Source organism: Neodiprion fabricii, chromosome 5 (assembly GCF_021155785.1).
Source record: "Neodiprion fabricii isolate iyNeoFabr1 chromosome 5, iyNeoFabr1.1, whole genome shotgun sequence".
NCBI classification, from domain to species: domain Eukaryota; kingdom Metazoa; phylum Arthropoda; class Insecta; order Hymenoptera; family Diprionidae; genus Neodiprion; species Neodiprion fabricii.
This window is the reverse complement of record NC_060243.1, coordinates 20,717,470-20,738,524: the sequence shown is the minus strand read 5'-3', so window position 1 is coordinate 20,738,524 and position 21,055 is coordinate 20,717,470. Positions and strand designations below refer to the sequence as shown.

Sequence of the window (21,055 nt, the reverse complement as noted above, 5' to 3'; positions counted from 1 at the left end):
ATATTTATGTCGAATAAATATTTTGTTGATTAGGAGCATTTTACCTGACTTGCAGACAATTATAAGCTGTTCGCGTTACTGAAAAAACTACTAACGGCTGTAATTAGGATAAAAATTTCAACCTTATTTTTTATCCGGAACTGTTCCAAATGATTGCAGGACTTCCTTTGATTCCATTTAGTCTCAGCAATCGAATATAGTAACTCTAACAAAACATTACGTTACCATATAACCTGAGCATTTCTTTAGCCGAACGATACGAGACTACAGTCATCAAAAAATTTATTTCAATTAATGATTGAAAAACTACACTGAGCTGAATATTCAGTTGCTTATACCTAGCTGTGATTTTTTAAACTAAATATACAGTTCCGTTAACTGAGATTGTTTTAAACCAACCGAACATGATCCTGCAATGATTAAACATTTGTTGGATCAAGAAGTAGGATATTCAGATTAGAAATATGATTTTCATCTTAAGCAAATAATATAGGTCAATCAACTCACTATTTCTTTGACTGTGCATCCTCGTATTTGTGTTAAATAATAGTTCTGTCAACAGGAATATTTTTTATTTAGATCGGGCAACTTATGACAACCAAATTGTAATAGCCACACTTAGTTGATCGAAGCAATTTTTTTTCTTTTGATTGAACGACTTTTTTTACTCTCAGTGTATGGTTATAACCGTCGGAAGGAGAATCTCCCGCGATAGAGAGAGGGTAATAAATTCCATAAAGATAAAACAGAAGATAAGGAAAAAACTGCATGATGGTTAAAAACGAGTCAAAATAAAAATTAGAAACTTAGTCACTCTCGTTTTAAGGATATGTGAGGATTTCAGGAATTATATACAAAAGTTGTTGAAATTCCCCGGGGAATACATTCACGGTTTTACTTTCCCTCGTAATTTTTGTCCGTATCCGCTGTAGAGTGAAAAATTTTCCAACCACGTGCTGTAAGCGATTATCGTTTCGCCTGCGAGACGCTGTTGAATGTTCGCATTGCGGGTTTGAACTTGAATGGAAAGAATAAGAAAGGGCAAAAACGTATCCAATGATCTCATGCCAATCGCTTAGATCGTTACAAATGGCTGATTTCCGTAAATTCGTCGAATTCGTCTATTCGTGCTGTAGGTTATTCTGTTTTACCAGCAGACTGTCGATCGGTCGGTAATTCAGAGTGCCGGAGCATTGACGACACTCGACATCGCGCCTACTTGACATTGAGCCAAAATATTATGCACGTTTTAAGGATTGTCAGAACAAGAGAAAAGAAGTAAAGGGGGAGAGCAGACAGGGAGAAAATTCCCCGTGGTTTGCATCAGGCGAACGCTGGAGCTTTTAACCGGGCTTCGATCTATAGATCATTGAGTCGGCGACGGGGCCGACGGCGATGGTTTGAGAGAAGAACGGGTCTAGTTATATCACCGAGGGTGCAGAGTGAGTGGCTGAGCGGTTATCGGCTGACGAATACGCCGTCGTGGACCTAAATAACAAACAGTACCAGTAGCTGAGGAAATAGAGAGAGCGAGAGGGACGGATAAGAGCCAAAAACGAGACCCGCCAGAGCGCCTCGTGAATGAAGCCGGCTTCAGGGCTGCAGTATTGATCGCCCCACCCTTGGGCAACCCCTCTTCTCTTTCTCCTTCACCCCGCTGCCCCTTGGAAGGCTTTCGCCAACCGAGTAGTCTCGAGTCGCGAGGTATCGCCGGGCCACCTACACCATCTACCCGCTGTCCTATCCTATACCCATCTTCAGACCCCTCGCTATCTCCGCTCCTTCGTCCCTCTTTCTCGCTCGACGCCAACCGCCTGCAGGCTGCAGAACAATCGGCCTCATATCCCAGTGTCAAGGTTGGGTCACCGTGTACCTACTCCACCGCTAAGCTCGTAATACCGGCATAAACCGAAATGTAATAATTCTGGGTAACCGTTTTACTTCAAGGGCGACCGGTGGATGTTCGCTATTTTGAAAAATGTAGAAGCAATTCGCTCACGTGATTGCGATAACTCCTTTCTGTACCAGAAACATGCAGATATGCTTTTTACAGAAACTGGACAAAAAACAAACATTGTACAAGCAGTCTGAGTTACGGAGAGTTGTGTTATTTCAGTTTTATTGGAAATTTGAGAAGGAAAACTCTGAATCGAGTCAATCCAATCTAATCTGACCTTACCTGTAAGCCTCAGTTAAGTCTCGACAATTACTCGGACAAATAACTTTGAATTGAATTATTCCAATATAATCTTTCCTAGCCCGGCTTAAGTTGACTCGACGTTTAGTCGTGCAAAACACTTTAAATTGAGTCAATCCAATTGGATCTATCCTAACCTAAGCTAGGTCTACTAAAGGAAGTAGCTCAAATATGTGGCTTGTTGTTGGTGCGTGCAGCTCTATACGGAATGCAGCATGCATGGCACTCACCGATTTGAGTACCATATGCATTGCCCACCTATACGTGGCCGAAGAAATGACCGGAATGAATTTTCATACTCTGTTTAAAAGCACCCGCGGCTTCCTCAGTCCTTCAACCAACCACCCGCGCCTTAAAATCCATCTTGGCGATCTGTTATCGCGTTTGACTACCGGAACACGAGGCTTACCGGGTACTTACCTCCGGAAATCGTCCAATTAGAAAACGTTCTTAGATTAAGGATCTCAGATCTAGACCCGATGCCTATTGTGTGCAACCCATAATCTCTAAACGTTTCCTGCAACCACAAGCTGCTCAACTTCAACTTCACACGTCTGTATTTACGTCCATTTGACTCCAATTCGCCATTCCAGATTTTACTTTAAAGGCCATTTTTTAAACTGTTCTTTGTATATTGTCGCTTCCTTTATTCTTCCAATTTTCGTACCCTGTACAGGTCATTTAAATGTTACTAGAGGTCATTGACACACCATGCATGGCGTGTACGGAAAAATGGTATAGAACGAACCCAACCGATCAATTCATCACGTGGCGACGGCGTGTAGAAATTAGTCATTAGCGAGAATCACTCAATTATTCATCAGTTTGAACAATTTTACCTCTTCATTGAATAATAGACATTGAGTGTTTTTTCTCGATCCGCGGTGCAAACCAGGTATCATGTTGCATAATGTAATTGCGTCATGCCGATCGATTGGAGACAACTTCACGTCGTACTATGTATACAGTAATGTTCATTAATGACTATCCCTTTTGGCTACCTTGTTTGCGGTTCGAAACGAAATGTGAATTTGATTCTATACTAATCATGTGACAATGAGCGGCGATGCAGCCGACCTCAGAGACTGAGAGTCATTGTTACATAACGCGTACAGAATTGACTTCGCATTTTGTTTCGCAGACCGAAAACAAGACAGCCGGAAGGGGAAGGCGTTAATGAATATTACTGTAAAAATGTGCAGAATTGTACTGTGTTGTCATCGCATGTATCAAAGGTAACTGCGATTTCATGAAGAAGAAGAAGAAGAAGTAGAAGTAGAAGAACCTGGGAAAAGAAAAAGATTTTTTTCCTTTCTCTTTCAATTCCTTATCTTCTTTTTTCCTCCCAACTCTTGCACGCACTCACGTCCACCTCTTTTGTTCCTTTCAAGATGTTTCTGGTTGCTGTGAGCTACTTGACAAACCTGAGGGGGCTTATCTTCAAACCAAGTCCTTAGAGCCAAAGATTATCTTACCATACAACATGAAAGGAACTTCCTAGTTTTTATATATCGTTAGGATACCGATTTATCCAAACGAACTCTTAAAACCCTCTACGAATCCAAATATAATTTTGGATCGTTCATTATAAAAATGATAAAAATAACGGCCAATTATTTCAAAATCCGGTGTTCGTAACCTTTTTTAATTTTAGCGCTAGATTACGATTCAGCGAATTCAGTTTTACAATAATTTGACAAATTTTTACATTTTCAAATCATCGACATATTAGTGAATTATCAAAGCGATACTGGTTTGTTATCACCATGTCACTGACCCATCATGAACAATGTGGCACCAAAATTATCAACATAGTACTAAATTGTCATTAACATGATACCGAATTGTGATCAACATAGTATTGTATTATAGTCGTCATAGAGCTGAATAACGATAAAACAAGTATTGAACCATGATCAACGTAGTACTGAGTTTTTATCAATAAAAAAAAAAAAATCAATTATGGTGGCGTTTAGGATATGTGGAGTACATAACGCATAGCGAACGTCATCTCATAGTACCGCGAATACATAGTAGAGTACCTATACCCTACGTGCAGATGGTATATAACAAAGATCCGTTGGCATTCCACCCCTGTACATCAAACGACCCTGACCTCGTGCAAGGCTCGACCTACCGAGAATTTAATTCTGTTAAAATGCCTCGCGTATCGGGTTGATTGATCCGCGGATACTGCCGCCCATCTTTAGTATTACATCCGCCATCAACCCTCCGGGTTCCGTCGATACACATTTATTCGACTATCTCTGTATGTACATACATGTACGATCTTTTATCCGAGTGTGCGAGTGTGTGCTATTATTTCTTCTCTCAGTATTTCATACCATTCCCCGTTATACGGAAAAGAAAAGCAGTTGAGAACGCATTCATTTCCTCGATTTTTTTTCTTTTTTTCTCATTTCTTTGTTCGCTCATTTCCAGCATTGAATGATGCAAATGCGTAGTTCCACGTACGTAACCGCACATATCACCGATCATCGAGGTGAGAAGGAAGAGTTAAAACACTGTCAAATGAAGCCCTGTCGTGGTGACGGGGCGGTAACAACATAATCATCAAGAAGTTGACACTACTACCGGACCGGTAGCGCAAAAATACATTTATGCATAAGGGCATACGTGACATATCGCATTCTCATTGCCACATTTAGATTCGCAGCAAATAATTGATACCAAAGTTTTTTCGTCGAAATTCCTTGGCGTAAACGATTTTCCAACCACACCGAATCGAATCCAAGTTCCAGCCAATCGGAGCGTGCGACGCAACCGTTGAGCGCATGAAATTTTAACGAGGATCACGATTATTCTCCGCTGATATCGTTCGGAGATGTTTATTTTTTTTCTTCTCAACGTCATGTTCTCACAGGCATGACGAGAGCCTGAGACGTCATCGTCATGGCTAGCAGCACGGAGGATTACGGCTCCGAGTTACAGGAACTGCAGTGGGGCGGAGGAAGCGGATCCAACTTCCTGAGGAGTGGATCCCACTTCCTAAGAACGGGATGCTACGAGGCGGAGGACCTCGAATCGACGAGGCATCAGACCGGCCAAAACAGGGGCTACTACAGCCCACCGGGTACCAGTTACACAATAGTCGAAAGGCCCCCGAGCGCCCCGCACCATCATTCGACCCACACGACACCTTACCGGAAACGGGGACATGGGGGAGGCGGAAGCGGAGCGATCTCGCCGGAGCAAGTGCTCAGGTTAGTTCGGCTTTCGATTTTCTCGCAATTATTATCGTTGTACAGCGGTCTGAACGACCCATGGAAGACGCTTTTTTACTCTCCATGGGTAACTGACAGCTGCTCCGCTACTTAATGCCCGGTTATTGAGCCAGGCTCTTCGGCAACGGTGTCAACGAGAAACGGCAGACGGACAGACGGACGCCGGCTTCGAGTCCCGCCAGCGTCGCGGCGCTTCGGAATTCCGCAAGCCAGTCTGGACAGCAAAATCTTCAAACCTCCCCACCGCCGCAGCCCCCAAGCCTCCAGGAACTCACCGTGAGGACCATCACCATGGCCAGAGATCCTCCTGACTCGCATCACGGCTTTGGGATCTGCGTGAAGGGAGGTAAAGACGCTGGTGAGCTTCACACGATTTTTTTTTTCTCAATATCTTAGGTATACTTGAATCCTAAACATCGCTTCGCGTTTCGATTTTCTTTTCTTTTCATCCTTTCTCGGTTTCTTGTGTCGTTTTTTTTTCTTCCTCCTTCAGTTTATCTCGGATCTTTTTCTTTACTCTATACTTAATTTGAAAATTCCATCATTAACCAACACTCTTACGCCTCACCCGACGACGATCACTTCAATTCATTGAAAATTGATGTAGATTAATCACGTAAAACTTAAATGCAAATTCGATTCGACGTGGTTTTCTTTTATTTTTTTCTTTTTTTTTTTTACCGCGAGATTCGCCGTAAACTTGATTATTGATGAAACGACAAATAAAGTCACGTGGTTAATGGCTGCGACAACTCAGATGAGTCATGTTTTCTCGATAAATAAATTTTATACGAAGAAAATTCAAACTTGGTGAATTTTCGGAGTGCATAGTTGAAAACGTACACATCCATCGGTCTGGATATAATTTTTTTTTTTTATTTTTTCTTCACGACCCGGCTTAAATCATCTCTCTTAAACACATTTTCACTTCACCTTTCTTCGGTTTTACAAACAGTATTCAAAAATCTATTTGATGGTCCATCGTTAGTTGAGGTGTGGTCAGTATGGTGTATTTCCAATTTATACTGGGAAAGTTTTTATTTGTATTCAACAAATTCAGCACCACGTTTTTACGTCTCTTTGTATATTTTTAAGTCAACTTATGCTACTTATCCATACACCCATAACTAGCGATTAATCCAATTAGTTGTGACTCAAATATGTGCATATATAACTAAAATAATAAAAAATGGTAAGAACGATCAGTGTATGTATAGTAGGGTGGTCCTTATTAAGGGGTCGGAAAAATATTAAGGGCCCCCCCTTCCCCCCAGATCTGTTTCAAATCATTAAAAAAAATCCGTGTAAACTTTCAAGTCGCTATGTCAACTGAGACACAATCACCTCAGCGAGCTTGAATTTTCTCATTGTGGTAAAAACAAGAAATTTCCCGTGGCGTTGATTTTCGGGAAGGTCAAAAAAATTCTATTTGAATTTTCAGCATCGTATTTTTTAGGAAAATACAATCTAGAACCACGATGAAAAAAAAATGTAGGTTTAACTTGAACTTATATTTTTACGTAACAATACGAGTTTGCCAAAAAAAGCTTGTTATTGACCAGAATTTCTTTGTATTTATTCTTCGAGGCAGGTGTCTATCAACGCCGTGGGCTTTTTACCTAAATAGAAAATTTCAAGCTCGTTGAAACACGTATTTCAGTTGACGTAGCGGCTTTAACCTTAACACAGATTTTTTTTTAAAGATCTGGAAGAGATCTGAGGAGGGGGTCCAATGAAAATTTTTCCGATCATCAAATGAAAACCACTCTAACGTATATCTATGTATCAATGACTGAATACCTCCCGAAGGACGAATATAAACGTCAATTTTCTTGTTACGGGGCTTTTATTATTCCTGTTCGTTTTTTATTTTGATATCCAAAACATTGATAACGCTTAAGATTATGATTGCGCATAGACGCTGTTAGAACCAGAAAACATTTACTCTCCTCGAGCCGATCACATCACCATTATACAAGTATAGCTCGTAATGTTGCATAAATATTCATTGCAAAAAAAGTTTCCTCGTACTCTGAAAGAATAATGATAATGATAATGGTAATAATTCAATCCGTACTAGGTTAGAATTGTATATGAGAATTGATAACCGCGTACTCAGCTGAATTTGTAGTATTTGAAATATGGTTCAAGAAAATAAAGGTTCAGATCTCACATAATTTCACGAACCGTTAATTTATTCATTATCATTCTCTTAGTCATTCATCGGATTATCTACGCGGAGCGGTATTCAGCCTAAATGGTATATGGTAGACGTACAATCGTGATGGTTCTGAAACTGAATGAAACAAGTGTAAAAAAAAATTGTGATAAAATAGCAGTTTGCGTGACTCGAGAACCTTTCTGTCTGTTTCGCTGTACCATCAGAAGTGCAGTCAGGTAACCAGCGTAGCCCAAAATCCATCAATCATATGAAACGATCGTAAAATGACATTTAAACTTATCTATTTTCGATTAAACAAAAAATAACAAGTGTGAATAAACAATTTCATAACAACATACGACGCAGCTGCCGCGTTAAATTTCAACGACACCTAAAATTCTTTCTTTCAACTTAGATACACTTCATTACTCATGCGATCTTCGAAATTGATGGTTTTTGCCTAGCTATATGGATGTTGCATGATGTTTTGTATTGCCTCGTGAAATTTCCACCAAGTAATCGCACACACTCACGCACACACTCGCATTTTTTTCCATCCCTTCGGTCTCGCTTTCGGGTACAGAAGAAATTTCGTAACCTAAAAAAAAAACAAATAAAACGAAAACGGTTAGTTTGCGTATTTTTCGAGATTTATAGGATAATTTTTCAAAAATTGTAAAAATTTTAACATTGCTATATCATCTGCGTTGATTAGGTCGGGTATTTTGCAGCTCATATTCTATGCCAGATCAATACATCCGCTCGCAACGAATTCCATACTATCGGCGTCACAGGCTCGTGTGCTTCTTTTTTTTCTGTTTTTGTCTCTTCTTTCCTTCCCTTTAAACTCGTCATTTGCGCAATAAAAATACGACCAACGATTTAAAAATTGAAAAACCTATAGAAAACAAACTAATCAAAGGTTCAAAGTGGATTTGAAATTCTTCAAAATTTATTGAGGATCGAATTTTTCTCCGGCTTTCGAGGTATCGGTCGGCAAAAATTAAAAACGAAAACGCACTGCGTAAAGAAAAAATTGAAATTCAATTATACGTGCAACGGTTTTGTCCACTGAATCAGTTGTATAGCTGTCCCATGTGCATGGACCTGCAGTGGTGCATAGATGGCCAAGTTTAACGTAAAAACTGATCAGGCGCGCGCTGCGGGGTTCACTGAGTGAAAACGGATAGTCACGATCAGACTCGGTTATATCGCTGCGCTAGACGGTTCATGATATATAACTCGCCATTTGGTTATTTTTCTTCCGTCTCTGATTTTTCTTTTTCGTATTATTATTATTATTATCATTATCATTGTCATTATTATTATTATTATTATTATTATTGTTTCTGTTGTTGTTGTTGTTGTGAGACATTTGTCTGTACCATACACCGAGAAATCGTTAGTCACGAGTATTAAAGCTTGTCACGCACAAGTATAGCTGCGGGGTAAAAATGACATCTGAAATTTTCAATTGCTTTTCATCGTTTGCGTGTGTGCGCGCGCGCGTGTGTGTGTGTGTGTGTTCGTGTATTTTATTTTTCGTTTTTAGTTGATCCAGTTTTCATTGCAATTCGTTTATTTTCTCAAGTAAAGTAAAATTCACTTACATATATCCGCATGTAGTGTAATCACCTCATATTACATACAACTGTACATATGTAAACTTTTTATTTGAATATTAATTTATATTCTGTATTCGTGACGTACGTACGTTTCAAAGTTCATCATTTATACGAACACAAATCTCTTTGGTTTCACAACAATGACTTATATGCACACACGTGCATTACGTGCACAGAAAATAATATATGCACCCGATAAAAAAAAAAGAAATTTGTCATCACCTCAATTTTCGATACTGATTTCTTCTCTCTTACTCTCTCTCTCTCTCTCTATATATATATATATCTTCCTCTGTAATTGTTTTTTTCTGTTTCTTTTTCGAAACTCTTGTTCTGGTTTGTTCATTCATTTTTCACTCTATGAATATTTCCCTACTCATACATGTAATACACACATTTCTTTAGGTGTATAATACACATAATTATCGTTGGTTAATGCACCCCTTAATATTACCAATTCTCCTCAAATACCATAAACAATGATTCTTCTTTCCGGTTCCTTTTTGCCTTATATATGCTATTTACTCAATATACAGCTCGTGAAACCGAAATTGCTGGAACTACATTATCAAGAATAATTATATTAATTTGCACCTCTATCAATTTAAATGCAATTGAGGTGGGAGCGAAAAAAAAACAACAGTAATCTCAACAAACAGTAAATAATTGAAACATGAAGTCACTTTTTGTTTTACAGAAATTTTTTTATGACTTCTTTCAAACAGAAAAAACCGTTAAATGTAATTGTGGGACTGAAAAATTGCAAGATTATAATAATATGACAAAAATTTGCTTTTTTTTTTTTTTTTTATTCTTATACAAATTTATACAAACAGATTTAAATTCCGACAAGAAAATATTTTCGGAATTGTCTTTCCTTCATCGTGCATTGTTCTTGGTATTTGGCTGTCCGTCTCTTTTCTGTTTTTTTTTTTTTTTTTGAAAAAATATTTTTCAGGTGTCGGTGTATATATTTCACGTGTCGAGGAGGGTTCAGTTGCCGAACGAGCTGGACTCCGTCCCGGTGATACGATTCTTGAAGTGAACGGTATCCCGTTCCGTGCAGTGACCCACGAAGAGGCTCTCAAGGTGAGCAAGGGCTTGAGAATAAAAAAAAAATAATTATTAGAATTTACTCGACGTAAGTGTTACTCTATTTTACTTGAAATATTGTTAGTGGGTAATTTATTTCCCCGGTAATTTGAAAAGTAATTGATCGTGGAATCGGAAGAGAGAGAGAGAGAGGGAGAGGGAGGGGGAGGAGGAGGAGGAGTGATTCACTCTCTTTGGTGGAAGAGAGTAGAAGATTAGTCGGGGGTCGATGCCGGAGTGGCTTCGGAAGACTGATAGCTCGAGGAGCCGCTATCTACCCACTGTTCATATACTGATGGCCCATTGTTGGGCTCTTTTGTCTCTGGCCCTCATGCAAGAAGCATCTGCTACACAACTCACCTGCCCGCATGCCTACCTTTGCTATGAGAACAGAGAACGAGAGACTGACGAGCGTATCGGCGGCTCTCCAGCACCGATTACCGACTCTTTAAGTGCCAGCAGCCATCCCCGAAACCGCGATGCTATTTTAGTTGGGACCTGGGGAAATAAACCCCAACCCCGAGCCGCTCTCCCTCTTTTTACTCTTCGGCGATTTTCCTCCCCCTCGTTATACCCTGGAAAAATTTCAAGCCTCGAATAATAATATCGGCTACAGAAGGAATCTTCCTCATGTCCCAGCTCCTGTTTATAGCTTCTCCTACGGTTCGGCGTCTCGGCGCCAGTCGTCTCGGCGCCTAGCGCCCCCGCGTTGTTTATATATCTCTCCTTTGCCACAGACTCCCGGATACCGGGTGGCGGCCACGCGCTGGACCCGCCTGTCGATTTTTCAGCGCGATTTCTCATTCTCACTCGCTGTTCTATGCCATCTTTTTACATTCAGTTTATAGAACTTGTCGCGACGAATCCAAAGACTCCTTCTTCACCTGTTTCCGATCACCGAATGCCGAGATATTGCGAGTTGAAGCGCGAAGGTCGTGCTAGTCTAGTATGTTAGTAGAATAGCACATGTCAGACATGCTAGAATCACTTTTCCCAAGATCAAAGCGCAATATCTCGGAACTGTGTGGATGAAACAGGACGAATAAGGAGTCATTGGATTCGTCTGAATGCCGGCTATCACACATGGATTCAAAAAATTGAAGAATTTATTTCCCTGCAATAAGTAATCCACGTTTAAACACTCGTTGATTCGTGCGCGATGACTAAAAATTCAGATAAATTATAGCTGCTCGCTATAGAATATACCTGTACACCGTAGGACACCGAGTGGTTGATTGCAGGCCACCCGTTCAGACTACAAACGTTAACCTAGTCGTTGTTATACCATGTATAAAGCTTCCTGCAGGGGGGTAAGATAAATATTTCATGGTGTTAAACACAAGTTTCCTTACGTTACAAACTAACAACTCCGACCTCATGTACCGTTGAAGTCTAATCAAAATTGAGCCTTGATTAAGCGTGCGGGTTGAATGCTCTACAGCTCGAATGTGTCGCTGCAATATCACGAAATATTTTTTCATTGTTCGATTGAGTATGCAATCTTTGACAGAAGATAAGACTGCGTGAACTAAATTTAATTCACGTGCCTAATGAGTTATCCAGTGCTCTGATCAATATTAATTAACAAACTTAAATACGACGAACTGCATAATGATAACAAAAATGTATAATCCACGGCAAGAGACAAAACTTTTTTCGTGGAAATTTAATAAAATATTTCATCGCAGAGCAGCGTGCCTCGAAAGTCCTTGTTCCGCATTCCTTGCCGTACATGAATATATATCTATATTATGTGCATACCTAGATGGAATATAGATATACACAATATATACCACACACGTACCTCCTCGACGTATCTTGACAGACGAGCCACGAAACGTGAAGTGAAATTACGTACCCCGCTCTCATGTTCGGTGACTTACAAGTATATTCGTGATTAACGTAAGCTTGAAGCAGCTTTCATACCGTCACTCCATACGGCACACGGCTAGGCCCGCCGTTTTAGGGGAGTTCAGCACTTTCCGTGGCATAGATATCGATCTGTGAGCTCCACGTGACGTCACATCCTGCTTATCCTTGACCGAACTCAGGCTCATCCTTATAACCACTGTGCCACACGCCGTTTCTCCTTCTCTTGCCCATGATCACGTGTCTCACCCCAATTCGCCTTTCCTCATCAACCGAGATTACTTTCAACACTTTTTACTTCTTTCTAGATGCTTAAATCCTGCCGGACGCTTAGCATGACGGTTCGCGGGCCCGCATTGGACCCTCGATGTCGAGGGAGTCATCCCGGGTGGACGGCTTCCGGTCGGCAGCAATCCTGCAGCTGGATGGACCGCCAGGGTCGCCCTGCTTCCCCACCTCCGTTGCACGGCCGAGACGGCCGCTACGCGGCCCATAGAACGCGGAAAGTCGAGCTCTGCATCGAACCTGGACAATCCTTGGGACTCATGATTAGAGGGGGTCTAGAGTATGGTCTGGGAATCTACGTTACCGGCGTGGACAAGGACAGCGTCGCGGACCGAGCCGGACTTTTGGTAATATTTTCTCATCGTCTCTGATCGTGATCTCTTTTCTTCACGACTTTGGATCGACCTTTTCAGATTGGGGACCAAATCATCGAAGTCAACGGACAGAGCTTCGAGGAGGCGACCCACGACGAGGCGGTCCAGATACTGAAGACGAACAAGCGCATGAGTCTGGTCATCAGGGACGTCGGAAAGGTTCCTCACTCCTGCACAACCAGTCAACCCGTCGTCGTTCCTCCGTCTCGGTACCAGGAGCACGATCCTCTTCTTCTGGACAGTCCGGCCAGCCATGGAAATCATCGGCCGCCCAGTCCGGGGTAAAAATATGAGATTCCATTTCAGGTTTAGAAGAATAGATCAAGTCGTCAGATCAAAATCTGTCCGCAATGATAACACATTTTCTCAGAACCGGCAGTACCGAGTGGAGGAATCGCGCTCTTCATTCAGCAACTGCCGCCATGGTGGAAGAGAAGGCCAGGGTAGTCCTCGCCAGGAGTGAAAGAGCTGCACTGTCACAGCTCCTTGGCGACTACAGGAGTCGTCGGCTGACCATCGAGGACCTCGTTGCCAGTTTGGGCGATCTTTTGAACACTCATGAAAAGCTCACGCTTCTCACCGAGCTCAGGGAACTCGTTGACGGAAAGGATCGTGCTGCCTTTGATGACCTCGTTTACAGACCAAGGACCAACGTTACTCTTGCCAGGGTACGAAATGAAAAAAATGTGTCTTGAAATGGAATACTGCACTGACTTTACTCTATCCTTTCTTTACTTGAAAGTATTCGAAAGGTCTGAATGCACTCAGTGCAACCACTAAACTTTGATCAAAATTGCTGCAACGCAGAGTCGAGATTGCTTACTTTTCAAAAGGTCCTCAGGCTCGGATCCATGCTGACGAAACTGGTACAAAGTCACTTTGTAAATTAGATTTTTCAGAAACCTCGAGTTCACGTCCGATCATGACGACGATGAATAAATTTGTCTGATTCAGCACTGACTGAAATCACTGTGCACAATATATTCGTGTCACTATGTTGTAATATTACTTAGGAATTTACCTTCAAAAAATAGAACAATGACACGGAACCGCTGATTTTGGATTTCAGAGGAAAGGTGATAGGACGCATTCTGATCTCGTTGTGACGCCGTCGATTCACGATCTTCCGGTGAGTAATTTCAGTCATTCTATTTTATATAATTCTAACATACGTTATCTGAGAGAAATTACCCAGATGTTTTAGGTAGGTTAAGAGTGAACCATGAGAGATCACACTTCTTGTAAGCCTGTTATATCTGTTCTTGCCGTTATTTGACTCAAATTGATGCGATTTTCGGTTACTGGAAAGTAACAGTAGTCAACTTGTAACCGAAATTAAATTCGAAGCGTGTAAGATGGCAGCCATATTTATTTCGTTGGTACAACGTTCGTTCTTCCTTGGTTTTATTACAACAAAAATATCGCAAAGAATTCTCAAAATGGCTGCGATACTGCCAATTTCTTAAACTAGGTCGGTTTTGCGCCGACATGAAAACACGGTTCGTTCCTGACATCGAGATCGTAGAAATATTACTGTCGACTACATATGTAAGTGCAGCGGCCATTAGTATTTATGCTCATATACAATTTTCTGCCTATATATTACGTACTACACGCTCTGTAGTAACTATCTACTAAACTATTTATCTGTTTATTAGACGTTACGTATAATACGTATTACGTATACGTGTTGTATACTGCACCTACTACTGCAGTGTTAGATCTATTTACCAGTCTTCTTTCTATTCAATGTATACTACCCTATCATATGTATATACTAAAAATTATATACTAGCAACGTATCCCTGGCACTCTACTCGTTCATTTAGTTCTTCTCTCTTTCTGTTTATTCCGAATACTTTCGCCGTTTATTTATCAAGTGTTATTATTTCTTTCTGTTTTATTTTATTATTATTCGTGTTATGAACCCGGTAGTGTCGCATATTTTTGTGTACTTATTATGTATACATGAAAAAAGTTTGGTCAATGTTATTTTTTTTTCACTTTTGATCGCCTGCGGCTTCTCCAAATAATTTTTGTATTTTTTTATTTTTGTATTTAATTATTCATTTCCTTTTTTCAACTTTGAGTTCTATGTTCGACATAAAATGTCTAAAATACAACGGTCGCCTTGTTTCTTACATTGACCATTCTTTCAATTGTATATTAGGCTCGATCTTAGTTTTAACCCTTATACTCTCTGTCTTGATAGATGTCACCTATCAGCAATAAAAAAAAAAAAAATTAAACAAAATGATGAACGTGAAAAATAATGCGAGAGTGAGTGAACGAAAGTAAGACAGAAAGCAAAACGGCATGAAAGAAAGAATGCAGCAGCGTATAAGAGGATGGAAGGTACAACTAAACGAATAAATATATAAATTATTATTCACAGTTTTGATAATATTGTTATTATCATTGTACTGTATCCAAAATTCGTTATGTTCGTCATCGTCTGGAGAGGTGCACGAGGGGATCGAGAATATCTCCTCAACAGGATGATACATGTTATAGAATCGAGGATAGATCATGGCGAAAAATTATAAATATCGAATCTCCGGAAAATTATTGCCGTTTTTTTGAGGTAAAGAAAAGAAATTAATAAGAAAGAAAACGAAAATTCATCTCTGACTTCTAACGGAATTGACTGTAATGACAAGTGACAATATCGACAAATGACATTTCAAAATTCACAATTTCGCAAAGTAGTAGAAAATCATTCTTCCATATTTTTTCTCACGCATAAAATCGATACATCGCATTCATACGTATAACTGTGTATATCATACATAAATACAATATACATAATACCTTCGTAGTAAAATAAAGCATGCACTGTATTTCTTGCATTATCAACCCAATTGCATTGTATTAAATGTCTTAGCTCACTGTGTTTCTTCTTATATTCGCTTTTATTATCATTATCGTCACGATTCTTACAACCATTATTTACAATTTGTGTAAATTTAAAATAATAGGTATTCAACTTCCGTATAATGTGAGTAAGTAAAAACGATAAACTAAAAGAAAACCGTGATTAAAAAGGACTTTAATGGTAATAATTATGGTTGAAGGGTACGTTGTAAATTGGATGCATTTAGAGTTACCCGAAAATGCTTTTTCTACTTTCATGCTTTTTTTTCTTTTGCCTAGTACAAAAGTTCTTTCTACCTTCCTGAATCTTTTGTCAACATATCGCATGTTTCCTACCCCACGTCAGCATCATAGTTGGGTACCTATGTAATTTTTTAGCATAGTTAAAATTTATAATCCATAGGTATTGCAGTATTTCAGCTTATTTATAATATAATACCGTCACATATGAGATCGTGATAGACGATCATCTATACATAGTACGGCGGCCGTTATTTTGGCTTTTGAGAACTTTCTTTGTTCCCGTCATAAAAATACAATTGTGGTTTGAAAAAAAATGTGTCCAAAGTTTTAAGGCGCTCGGATAGTTTCAACTTGTGCCATCGAGCGATTGAAATTTTGAATAGAAAATTACTAAATCTCAAATACTTATTACACAGATAAAAACTATTGACAAATTTAGAAATTTGGTAGAAACTTTGGGCATATTATGAAGTATGAAATTCAGTTTTTATAGATTTTTTGAGCTGTGATCAGAAAACTTGAAACATTGAAAATACTCATTTTCATCATCTTTGTAATGTTTGTAAATGGAAAAGTCAGAGCTTAAAATTTTTTAGATTTTATCGATTAATATTATATGTGTAATAAATATTTGAGTATTGGTAATATTCCATTCAAAATGTCCATCGCTCGGTATCACAAGTTAAAATTATCCGAGCGCATTCAAACTTTACACCTTGATTGTAATCTTATGAGAGAAGTGAAATTTTTCGTCCAAAGCCAAAATAACGGCCACCCTAATCCATAGCATATGAATAATATGTAAATAGATGTGTCGTATAAATGATTAGTAATACAACAACAAACAATAGAAAGAAAAAATATTACATTTCGCATATACGATGACGTATATGATTCTTGGGCCATTTGTTATTTTTTTTCTTCATCAAAATTATTTCAAAACAACTTCAAACATTAGTTCTTTGGTTTTAGTTTTCCAGGAAAGAAGAGAATTCTTTTCTGTTTCACACATCAAGGAAAAAATACAGTTTCTGAAAATCGAAATGAGTTTGCGTTTACCACATCTATATTTTTTTTTTTACGCAGTTTGCCTAAAAATAACACGCGACTAGCAAAATCACAGTCAAATTTCACTAGTTACTACATATTTTGAAATGTTTTTCGACAAGCCATCAACATATTGTATAACACACTGTGGAATTGCGAACCCTGAGTAATAACGACGGCACTGCTATAAATGTATGCTGAATATTTTTGATTATTCTCTTGAAAAGAAGTAATCGTATATCAATATCTTCCCACCCTCGCAATATACGCGGCGTGCTGCAGTGTGCCCGAGCTTTGCTGTTTCATTTTGCCATTCGTTCAAATTTTTTTATTTATTTATTTTTTTTTTTCAATCATATTCTGATATTTGTTCCATCATTTTCGGTATATTTAAATCCATACAATTACTATCCATATTTTCGTGTCACCAGAAATATCGACAAAAATGTCGGTGATGAATCCATGTTTGAATAAAAAAAAAAAAAAAAATGCTCCTGTCACAAACGCTAAATTACGAATGCACAGGGGAATTTAATTTATGAGTTACGTCTAAACGAGACATCGCCGGACCTAAATGAACTAGATGTTACGGGATAATAAGAGGTAACGGTGGGTAAAAAAATAGAGAGAGAAGAGACAATGCTTCAAGATCCAAAAAATAAAAACATCCAAAGCTCTGGCTCGTTGCGCGGCCGCGTGGCTCCCCGTCTTATACGGTTTCCCAAATACCGTACTTGAGGAAGACCGTGTTTACCGGATATGTGATGTGATTTCTCGCAGAGAGGGGGCGTTGGTGGCGTTGGCGGTAACGCCACCGGAAGTTGTTGCCGACCTGCGAGGCTCGTGGACGTCGAAGGAGATCCCCTAGGAGTAACGGGACCTCTTATACCAAGGGAAGGCCAGGGGGAGTATAGGTCGCCGAGTGAGGACAGCGGTCTCGGAGCAGACATGCCCAGGAGCAGGTCGAAATTTCACGCAAAAATCAAAAACACAATTAATCGAAAGAAATTTCGCTCCCGTACGACGCTCAGTTTTCTCCTTTTCTCACTCACTTATCCAAACCATCGTCATGTTTTCTGTCGCCGTTGCATTCCTCGCAAAAAACGGCGACGACATTATCGAAGCGCAAATTTTTCTGCTACCGCGGTGTTTTTTTTACTCCGACAAATTTTTAGTCCGACCAATATCGTGTGATGTGACCGTAAGCTGCAAGCGACCCATCCGATTGACCGAAGCGTCGAATCGCTGTAGTTTTGGACTCTTTTCGAACGCAAATCGCGCTGTTTTGAACGAGAAATACACCGGCTAGACCGAAACGTCGGGTTATGGATGGCGTTGAAGCTTCTCGGCGGTCATAGCGAACGGAAATAACATTATTAACGAAAAAGAAATCATACGAGGTAAATCGAAGGTCGCTTGTTATCGACGGCCTGAAGTCTGGGAAGAATGGCCGTTATGATTAAATACGGGCGTTGTTGAATATGTCAAATGCACGTAGATATGCAGACTTATTTTCGTTTCGACGAATTGGGCCAAAGTAAATTATTATCAAATCGATCGATACGAAGCACTGCGGGAATAGAATAGGGTCGAATGTGGGTATCCACATACATAAATACCCGCCAACCAAACCTTACCGGGCACATGTGGCTGGCTTGTTACTCGTCACCCGGGTAACTCGTCGAAACAAATAGGTTTGCCCGACTCGATGCAGTCGCCCCGTGGTCCTACGTACCGAATACCACGGTTTTGAATTACCAAGAGCTTTAGATTTTTCCCCGAACCCCACCCAACCACTATTTACATATTCACTCAATCCTGCTTCACTTTATTTCTCACCATTCGTTCGTTGGTTCGATCGAATCATGGTTACATTGCATTTCCTTCACCGCGCGGTTCATTGAAAAACACACACTCCTGAAAATTTAATTTTTATTTTCTTACTCTGTTTCATATTTTTATTTATTTATTTATTTTCTTTTTTTTACATGTAATTTTTATCCGCTCGATTATTCTAAGACTATAAAAACGCACACGCTGAAATACAGCTCGATATTATAAGGTTATCTACACGATGTGCTCCATTTTGTCACTTTATACTTTCACCGGGTAAGATTATGACGATTACAATCGCGATACAAGCAGTAACTGGACAAAAATTTTGAACAAAAGTGCAAAGGATCGGTGAAGATAGATTGCAACAAAATGGTTATCGAATTCATTAACATTTATAATCGACCTAAAAATGAAAGCAAGGATCGAGAGAGGGGACAAGATGTAGTTTAGATAGATCAACAGACGACCGGGACGGAGTAATAATTTTGGGAATTGCAGAGCTGGCTGCAGACGAAGCCAACAGCACCAAGTCGCAACTTCAGACCTCGCCCTCTCCAACGATGACGAGTGCGATAATCAGGTATAAACTCTAATAAACAAAAAAAAAAAAAAACAAAAAGAGAAATGAAAGCCATAGCATTCGTTCATTATTCGTAACTAGCGAGACGTAAATAGAGTAGCGAAACTATGTGTAGAAAAACGTATAGAAAATACGATCTAGGCGTAAGCTAGTCTTGTAACATAGCCTATGAATATTTGTAACAAGTCTTACCCCATTCCTGTTTGCTTCTAATCCTTGTTACCTATTTCGTTGGCGTTTTAAAAGTAATTGCGATCGATTGTTACAGGACTACGAGGACGAGGCTGAAAATGACAGAGGACGAAGACACAGCTCACCTGGAGGTTCCCGAGGGAATACCAGAGATTTTGGACACCATCATTTGCACGCTGACAATTTGGTGAGTCAGTCTGCTTCCATCTTAAGTATTCTCTACTCGGTTCATATATTTTAATTCCATTGACGATCGAGAGTTGAAGGGTGTGGAAAAGTGAATGTAAAGAAGCGGGGAGAAGTTTCAAAAAATATGATCAAAAATCTGGTTCCATAATAGCCTGTGTGTGCGTACATAAAAAACAAGGCAGTAGTAGAATTTGATATTATCGTTCGTGAGATTTTACGTGCAGTGAATTCGTTGCGATAAATAAAAATTCGAGAATACGGTTACGCACATTTGCTAATCTAACAACAATAAGCGTAAGGCGCGCACGCCTCTACCCACACGGAACATTTATCTCTAATGGACTTACCATGGAAATCCATGATGGATATGCAATGCCTCTATTAGACATCCATTTAAATCGAAATAAAGTACATTCGATCTCTATTACAGATCCAAATGTCAGCTTTTTATATATCTTGTAGAATTCTACCAGATATCCATACAGATCTCCATTAGAGATCTTAACGAACGTCTTTTGTATCCATCATTTATACGCACCTCGATCTTATAAGGTATTATAGATCTATTATACGTAGAGTTCTACTAGATATTCACCTAAGATCTTCATTGGAGATATCATGGATTTCTTGAAGACGAAATTAATATCTTTAATCGATGTTACTTTTGTACCATCTACTCCTGTTTACCTATCATCAATAATATTTTTAAATTATCATGTACACATTTTGTTTCGCCCCAGACAAAAAGTACAAAGCATAGGCAATGTAGACTAGGCACTCAATGACGACCAAGTATGTAGATACCAGACGAAGTTCGGGGTAAACGAAACAGGTTCAAGGTTCTTCAAAGGTTCTACATTGATTTAGGTTTCTACTTTTTACAACGTGACGTAGAATATTTTGATACTTGTCCTTTCGACTTGACTCCAATTTTTAATATATGGTGTAAGGGTTCGTCGAGTGTGAGTTGGCCAATATTTGTATGGTGGTATACGGTGACGGTATTGGGAACAAATATTTTTAATTTTCAAGGGTGAACGGAACGGCCGAATTGCTGGGGCTTTGTATAATTTGGACCTGTTTTTTTATGGTGGGAGAAGAAGTTAACCGTTCGCCACCTGGTGGTCGTCTATGGTACCTTCATTTATGTGCATGGATGTTCATAGCATTCAATGAATATCCATCACCGGCTTTGATCTGACCGTAGATATTGTGGATTTCTATTGATGTCTATTAGAGATCCTTT

General features: G+C 39.5%; 1 protein-coding gene across 11 annotated transcripts in view; it reads left to right on the top strand.

The window, feature by feature from the left end:
- LOC124183104 (whirlin) overlaps positions 1–21,055 on the top strand; it is a 46,374-nt gene that overhangs the window by 8,382 nt on the left and 16,937 nt on the right. For 5 of the 11 annotated variants that reach the window (XM_046571135.1, XM_046571134.1, XM_046571132.1 and 2 more), the window contains 11 exons: positions 5,082–5,421; positions 5,556–5,800; positions 7,828–7,839; positions 10,187–10,317; positions 12,498–12,821; positions 12,888–13,129; positions 13,219–13,516; positions 13,918–13,977; positions 17,793–17,974; positions 19,347–19,428; positions 19,697–19,807. In XM_046571135.1, coding sequence (XP_046427091.1) covers positions 5,111–5,421; positions 5,556–5,800; positions 7,828–7,839; positions 10,187–10,317; positions 12,498–12,821; positions 12,888–13,129; positions 13,219–13,516; positions 13,918–13,977; positions 17,793–17,974; positions 19,347–19,428; positions 19,697–19,807 — 1,998 coding nt within the window. In that variant the 5' untranslated portion in view covers positions 5,082–5,110. Of the gene's footprint in view, positions 1–5,081; positions 5,422–5,520; positions 5,801–7,827; positions 7,840–10,186; positions 10,318–12,497; positions 12,822–12,887; positions 13,130–13,218; positions 13,517–13,917; positions 13,978–17,792; positions 17,975–19,346; positions 19,429–19,696; positions 19,808–21,055 lie in introns of those variants that run through there. The other 6 variants (XM_046571141.1, XM_046571143.1, XM_046571137.1 and 3 more) reach the window with 5 other exon arrangements.